The sequence below is a fragment of the Ursus arctos genome, unplaced genomic scaffold, assembly GCF_023065955.2.
Source record: "Ursus arctos isolate Adak ecotype North America unplaced genomic scaffold, UrsArc2.0 scaffold_2, whole genome shotgun sequence".
Taxonomy (NCBI): domain Eukaryota; kingdom Metazoa; phylum Chordata; class Mammalia; order Carnivora; family Ursidae; genus Ursus; species Ursus arctos.
Genome location: NW_026622874.1, coordinates 62,470,499 through 62,478,185, shown reverse-complemented (window position 1 = coordinate 62,478,185; position 7,687 = coordinate 62,470,499). Strand labels below are relative to the sequence as shown.

At 51.1% G+C, this 7,687-nt stretch overlaps 1 protein-coding gene across 1 annotated transcript; it reads left to right on the top strand.

Moving 5' to 3' along the window:
* Nucleotides 1-3,774: 3,774 nt before the first annotated feature.
* On the top strand, nucleotides 3,775-7,215 carry LOC113246660 (T-cell surface glycoprotein CD1e, membrane-associated). Its single transcript, XM_026487318.4, has 6 exons — nucleotides 3,775-3,908; nucleotides 4,216-4,512; nucleotides 5,114-5,392; nucleotides 5,602-5,880; nucleotides 6,259-6,355; nucleotides 6,468-7,215. Exons 1-6 carry the CDS (start codon nucleotides 3,779-3,781, stop codon nucleotides 6,640-6,642), a joined length of 1,257 nt encoding a protein of 418 aa, XP_026343103.3. The 5' UTR covers nucleotides 3,775-3,778; the 3' UTR covers nucleotides 6,643-7,215.
* The last annotated feature ends 472 nt before the right edge of the window (nucleotides 7,216-7,687 follow it).

Below are 7,687 nucleotides of genomic sequence, written 5' to 3'. Positions count from 1 at the left end.
GAGACTCAGGTAGAAAATGTCACTGGGCTTTAGACTTAGGAAGGAAAAGAGCTGCAAACCTCCGGGAAATGAGCCATAGGAAGGAGCTGACTGCGTGTGCAGTTGGAAGGTGAAGCATTTGCTGACACCTTGTAGGTGAGCCCCCCCACCCCCCAACCTTGGTCTTTCTTAGGAAGATTAATTTGCCTGAAACCACAACTTGTGATGGGTTTCCAGGGAATCTTTCAGTTTGGGCAAGAAGGTTTTCAAAAGGGATCTGGGAGTTTGAGGGGCAGACAGAAGTGTAGGAGGGGAAATTTCTTCTTAAAAGGGACCTGGCCACAAATGGTAAGTTTTTGTGTTGTGTGTGTGTGTGTGTGTGTGTGTGTGGTAGGGGTTTTTTAAATAAAAAATTGTGGTCATGCACTAAGGAAATTGGGTCAACTAAGGAGGAAATAATTATACCATTTTATTTGGCAAAAAATTAAAATTAATGTTAGGTATTTTTCCTGTGGCATTTATCTTCTGCATGCTTTCAATTTAGAAAGACTCTACTTAATGATTTTGTTCATTGTTGCTGGTTTGCTATCAGGAATTGATTTTGTTTTGCTCAGTTCATTCCAGTGTCTTGTGGATTCAGTAACCTCCAAATAGCAAACTGTTGTGTGCCTAGTTTTACTCACGTAACTGTGATTCTTGTGGAATAAGGCCACTGTTTTATCCCTAACTTATTTTTGCTTAATTTTATTTTGTAAAGGATCCTAAAATTCCTCAAGCTAGTACAGTTACTTGCAACATGGGTGTTTATGTCATTCCAACCGGCTAGAAGTCAAATTCATATATATGTTCATATGTATGAGCCTTTTTATTCACACTAAACTCTACCAGGACAAGGAGTTTATAGCCCCTGCCCTACTCTTAATTTGCTCTACTGTTATATTCTCAGCCCCTGGAGAAAAGGCGTGGTATATAGTTAAGTGTTCCATCAATATTTATTTAATGAATGAAGAACAAGTAAATGACCAAACTTCAAGAGACTTGAAGATTTTCTAAGATACAGATGTAATACTTATTAAATTAAGCTTAGAAATGTAATTTGAATGAGGGACAGATGTGTAGACATCCACACTTCCAGCTCTGGCTCCAGGTGCCGGGAGGGTTCTGCAAAGTCCATCACACCCCGTGCAACAGCCCACACGCTGTGAGCCACCCCGATACCACCCCCTGTAGCTTCAGTCGCAGTGACGCAGACCGAACCGCGCACCTCAACGCCATCCGTTGCAAACCCGTGTTGTCTGTGTCTGCCAGCGGCACCATCCATCTCCTCCGACCACACCTCCTTGTTTGGTCCATCCTGGTCACCCCTGTGCTCTCCGTTATTCCGTTCCTCTCCATCCTCACTGCCCCTGCCTCTGTTCAGCTCCCTACCAGCCTCTGCCCTCTTGGTGACATCCTGCTTTGATACACCCTCCTGTGACTCTCATTGGGGTTTAGGGAATTCTCCTAAATGCCATTTTAACCACGTTACTGTCACGTTCTAAATCCTTCCCTTGCTGGAAAAACAAGACAGCTCTTCAGTGTGGCCCACATCGCAGGGGTTTACCAACTGACCACCGCTGCCTTGTCTCCCGTCTGCCGTTGGCGCCCAAACCTCCGTGCCCGCGGGTCCCGTGGAACCCATGTCTGATCATGACGCTAACCTTATATCTGCCCAACTGTGGCTGAGGCGGATGCTTTCTTCACACGATCTAGCAAAGATATGTGGCATCTTAGGCTTTTCTTTTTCAAGATAAAATTTAAAATAAGGTCGTCAAATCCACCTGACTTTCTGTAGAGCCGGAAGCTGGTGCTCAGAACATACCCCGCCGACCTCAGCTCTGGTGTGTGTGTGACGCCGCAGATCCTCCGGGTTCTGGAAAGGACACAAGGGGTTCTGCTGGGGGTCTTGCTGGCCTGGTCTCGGGGGGCTTGTGTGGTGCACGTGTGCACGTGTGCAGACACATGGCTCCACGAGGAGCGCGGACCCGGTCACCGCCGCGCACGCCCGCGCTCCTGCACCGGGCTCAACGGGCTGGAGCGCCTCTGCACCGGGCGTCCTGGGTCCGCGTCTGGCTCCGCCTTTTGCAGACGCTGCTGCTGCACCCGCGGTTTCCTCCGCGTGTGTCCTGCCCTCGGCAGGTTGAACCCCTTTCACCTGCCCTCTGCTTTGAAGGACTTAAACCTTCTCTTCCGCAGTTGGATCTTTTCACCATTTTCCAGCATGAGAACGGATTGAAGTGTCTTTTTGTAACACACATTTTTAAACATTTTAAGTGTTTTGGAGATAGCTAAAAGTTCATGCTCTCTGCTACCTCGATGTAATCTGGTTTCTTTTATTATAATTTTTTTATTATATTATGTTAGTCACCATACAGTACATCCCTGGTTTTTGATGTAAAGTTCGATGATTCATTAGTTGCCTATAACACCCAGTGCACCATGCAATACGTGCCCTCCTTAAAACCCATCACCAGCCCATCCCATTCCCCCACCCCCTCCCCTCTGAAGCCCTCAGTTTGTTTCTACAAACATCATGATTTAACCGATTTTCCTGACTCCATTTTGCAATGTGTTCTTGGTTAATAAGACATGATTTGAATAAGCCTATTTCTGTCTTTCGTTTCACCTCCCCACCCAGGTTTTCGGGAGGTAATATGGAAGGTGATTCTTCGATTATTGTTAACTCTTTTTTCTGAAATATTAAACGAATGTGTTAAATTTTACAAGTACATGGTGAACAATTATTTAAAATGAACTATATCTTTTGAACATACTTTGATACTGGTACTTCTTACATCATTTCTTGGGTGTTTCCTTCAGGCTGATTTTTGGTTTTATTCAGACAACTGGCTTCATGAAAAAGTATGTGGCATAGGTTTTGAGTGTTCGAAGATGGATTAATTTTGGCCTCATCAGAGGAACTCCTCTCGGTCAGACGCTCCCCAGGGGACACCAGTGCTCCCAGGCCATGAGCTGAGCGTGCTTCCCACCCAGAGTGAGGCCTGCCTGCAGGCTTCTAGACTAATTGGGGGTGGGGGGCCCAAGGCCCCCGTGTTCCCTCCAGACCCCTCGAGTGAGAGTTACCTGTGTGCCAGCTCCCACTGCCAGGGCAAGCCCACCCTCGGACCCCTGCAACAGTGGTAGGTGGTCTGATGGCAGAAGCTGGGCCCGAGGGCCTTTTCTTAGATTATCGGGCCACCTGCATTGCTACAGATGCCCCTTGTCATGGTGGTACAGCGGCTCTCTGGATGCCCCACGTCTTCTGAACAGCATGAAGAGACAGAGCAGGTGAGGGAAGGGAGAGAAGGCAAGGGAGCGAGAGGGGGAAAGCAGTCTCGAGAGGGAAAAACGGGGTAAGTAGAGGATGAGGGTGGGGGGACCACAAGAGGGAGAACGAGCTGCAGCAGCAGGTCAAAGGATGGCTGGAAAGGCCACAGGTGCCAGGGCGCAACTTCCATTCCTTCTCTTCAAGGAAGAGGACACTGAGAACCCAAGTGTGGACCTGATTCCGCCGAGGCCACAAAGATCTATATTTTCCAGCCGGCCCAGACTGCAGACTTTGTCCTGAGCCGGGACCCCTCTGACAGTGGGTGTGCACAGGGGTCATCGGACAATGCAGGGAGAAGATCTGGAAGCTCGAGAGTGGCGGAGAGGGAGGGGAAGTGAGAGCCTCCTGGGGCTGCTCTGAGGACGCAGGAGGGTTTCTCTGATGAGGAAGTGGGCAAGGGTGAGGTTTGCCTACTGTGGCAGGGCGAGGCAGATGACAGCAGGAGGGTTCGGAGGCCAGTGGTTCCTGAGTCCTGTGAGGCCCCCTTCGTCTGACCGAGCTGCCATGCTGCTGCTTCTCCTGCTCTTCGAGGGACTTGTCCAGCGTGGGGCAAGCCTAGAGGGTAGGAAGAGCCCTGGGAAGATTCCTGAGGCTGGGCACATTGGGTTGATGTTCTGGGGGAAACTGCAGGAGGGAGAGCTCCTCCCACAGGATGCCCTTGGTGTCTGCATGCCAGGCGGACTCCAGGCAAAGCATCTTGCCCCATCTCACTTTCTGTGTCTGGTCTGGGGGAGAGGAAGGCAACCCGGAGAGCAGGGAGGGCTGCGGGATCAGGTGCAGTCTGTGTAACCGTCTCCCTCGTTCCACTCCCACGTGGGCTCACCCTGGCCCATCCTTGCGTCCTCTCTCTGCGTGGCCTGGCCTCGCAGCATCCCAGGTCCCAGGACACCCTCATCCAGCCACAGAGGAGCCCCTCTCCTTCCGCGTGCTGCAGACCTCCTCCTTTGCCAACAGCAGCTGGGCGTCCTCGCAGGGCTCGGGCTGGCTGGGTGAGCTGCAGACTCATGGCTGGGACAATGCCCTGGGCACCATCAGCTTCCTGCAGCCCTGGTCCCGGGGGAACTTCAGCGCCGAGGAGCTGAGGAATCTGCAAAACCTCTTCCGGCTCTACTTCCATGGCTTCATCATCGAGGTGCGGGCTTTTGAGCACCAGTTTCAGTTTGAATGTGAGTTCCTGGTTCCACGCCGATATTCGCCTGAAGGTTCCAGCCTGCTTCCAAAGGGGCTCTGACCTCACCCAGCCTTCCTGACGTGTTCCCTGTCCCCCCTTGGGTTTCTGCTCTCTCTTCTGCTTCACAATTCACCACCATCCCCACTTCACCTGCCCGCCCGCCCTAGACGCAGAAGGGCTTGCAAGGACATACCCCTTCACAGCACTAGACACCTTCGCGTCCCGGCTCCTTGTGGCAGGGTCTCCCTGTGATCTTCTGCCCACCACCCCTGACCCCAGACATGGCCTTTCCAGCCAGGATTCTGCCCTCCCTTCTCCCTGGCCTGAGAGGCTACCAGGCCCAGCCTGTACCTAACCATTCCCAAGTGAGCCCTTCCAGCCGGGCCCCCAACTTCCCAACACCTTCCCATCCAGCCCTTCAGCATCAATTATTCCTAAGTACCTTGTTGTCTTCACATTTTCTTCCTACAAATTCCCTCCCCTTCCCCACCCACGTCCAGCATGCCGTGTGATTCCAGAGTAGGTCTCCTAGACTGTTCGCTTTCCCTCCTGGTAACTGTTTCCACATGGCTTCTGTACCCCTTGTCTACCCCCAGACCCCTTTGAGCTCCAGGTGTCAGCTGGCTGTACGGTGCATGCTGGGACGGCCTCGGGAACCTTCTTGAATGGGGCGTATCAAGGCTCAGATTTTCTGAGTTTCCAAGGAAACTCCTGGCAGCCATCTCCAGGAGCCGGGAGTCGGGCTCAGAAGGTCTGTGCAGTTCTCAACCAGTACCTAGATATTAAGGAAATCGTGCAGAACCTCCTCAGCTACACCTGCCCTCGGTTTCTGGCAGGAATCCTTGAAGCAGGGAAGGCAGAACTAGAGCGACAAGGTGAGCTTTCCCAGGGCTTTCAGCTCCATATCCTACCCTTTACCATCCCTCTGAAACATATACTGAGAGGCTAGAGGGTGAGATATGTGGGTTTAGGATTGTTTCTTAGATGAGAGAAGGAAGGGATTACTCCAACTGCTAAGACCACTGAGTCACCAAGCTCGGACCCAGGCGCCCCTAAGTGCCTTGTCTCCTCATCTTCCCTCCAGTGAAGCCGGAGGCCTGGCTGTCCGCTGGCCCCAGTCCCGGTCCAGGCCGTCTGCTGCTGGTGTGCCACGTCTCCGGCTTCCACCCCAAGCCCGTGGGGGTGATGTGGATGCGGGGTGAGCAGGAGCAGCGGGGCACCCAGCGAGGCGACGTCCTGCCCCATGCTGACAGGACGTGGTATCTCCGAGTGACCCTGGACGTGGTGGCGCGGGAGGCGGCCGGCCTGTCGTGCCGGGTAAAGCACAGCAGTCTGGGAGGCCAGGACATTGTCATCCACTGGGGTGAGAAAGAGCTGGGGCCCTGCAGGGAAGCAACAGTGTTCCCTGAGTCCTGGGGCTGCTGAGGGAGGTGCTTGGGAGATGGGTGGGGGAACTATGCCCAAGAGGACAGAGGCGGGGCCATCCAAACAAAGAAGGGCAGAGAATGACCACCGTTACATTTCAAGAAATGGAAGGAGGGGACTGGAGTACTGAAGAGAAAAGGAAGAAGGACCTGGTGATTTGGGAAAGAGACAGGGTGGGGGATTGGGGACACAGACTCAGGAGGAATTGAGATGAAGTCTTCAGAACATGCAGATGAAAATTCTAGGAAGGGGGAGCATTGATGGTGGTGGCCGCATAGAGAGCCTTGCAGACTGACATCCTTGTTTTACGCCCAAGGAGGTAGAAACTCAGCCCTGCTGACACTGCTCTGTCTGGTGGTGATAGTTACTCTGCTCGTGCTGCTCGTAGGGCATTCCTGCTTTAAAAAGCACAGGTGAGCCTCTTCTTCTGTTTCTTCAACTTCTTATCAGCTCATTCTTCTTTCCCCTACCCTCCCACTTTCTCTCGGATTTCCCTCCATTGGCATGAAAATCCTCTTCCCACAGCTCAAATCAGAAGGCCCTGGCCCCCGCTGTCCACGGTCCTGACTCGCCCACAGGGGCCGACACCCAGGGGCCCAGGACTCCCGGACACCAGCTCTACCTGCTGCAGGAATCGTGGATCAAAAATAGATTTTTAAAGAAATGGAAAACAAGCCTAAACCAACTCTGGGGACGTTAGTTTTACCTAACACATAAAATGCTTTCCTGCTTCTTAAACATGGTTCATACCTGTAAACAAAACATGATTTTGATAAAATGGCTTCTTGTGGCAGAAATCTTGAACCCTTTAGAAACCTGTTTTATTTTCCCCCCATCTTCTAGCAATATCTTTTCTGCGTTGGCCACACGCACATTGCTTCTGGTCCTCCAGACTCTAATTCAGATGTTTCTTTCCCATGGAGGTTTCCTTGCCTTGCCCCATGGAGAGCTCTTCCAGACTTCCAAAATTGGATGGGTCATCCTCCAAACGTTCATCTCTTCCTACTCTGAACACTGGTTATTTAGATTTTCACTTTTCTGTTTTTTCTCAGTTGCTTGAAAACAGGATGCAGGTGTTTGTACCGGCACCTATGACCGAAAGCCTGACCTGGACTCGGGGCCAGGGTCATGGGCATGTGATCCATGCTGTGCTTGCTGTCTTGAAATCCTTAGTAAAACTTGGAGATACTGTATTTTCATTTTGGACTCACCCCACAAATTATGTAGCTGGTTCAGTGTAAAATGTTTCTCATTAAATACTATCTGAAATAAATTTTTGTCAAATCGAGTGATGTTTTCTTAATCCATTCCCCTTTGACATCATTGCATCATCTGGCTGTGTTCTTATTAAAACTTCTTCCATCTCCCTGATTCCTCACCAGAGGTGAGGGGGCACTGAGTGTTCCAAACTGCACAGTGATTGGGTGTGGGTCCGTCTTCAGAGACATTTCAAATAATACAGGAGATGTGTCCCGTCAGAGTGAGGACGGGGCATTCCCACTTCTCTGAGGTTGTGTATGATCACGTTTGTCTTCACGCGGCAGGTACTCAGGGAAGAAATTCCTACTCCGAGTGGTCAGGAAGAGGCCTTGGGGATGGAGGATGGGCAGAGCCAAGGCAGCGAAGGAAAAGAGTGCTCGGATGCTATGTTAGTTCAGTTTATTATCATTATTATTTACAGTTTTCCCTTAACTTTTTAAAATACAGATTTTAAAATTGTCTACTTAATTTTGAAACACCTTGGC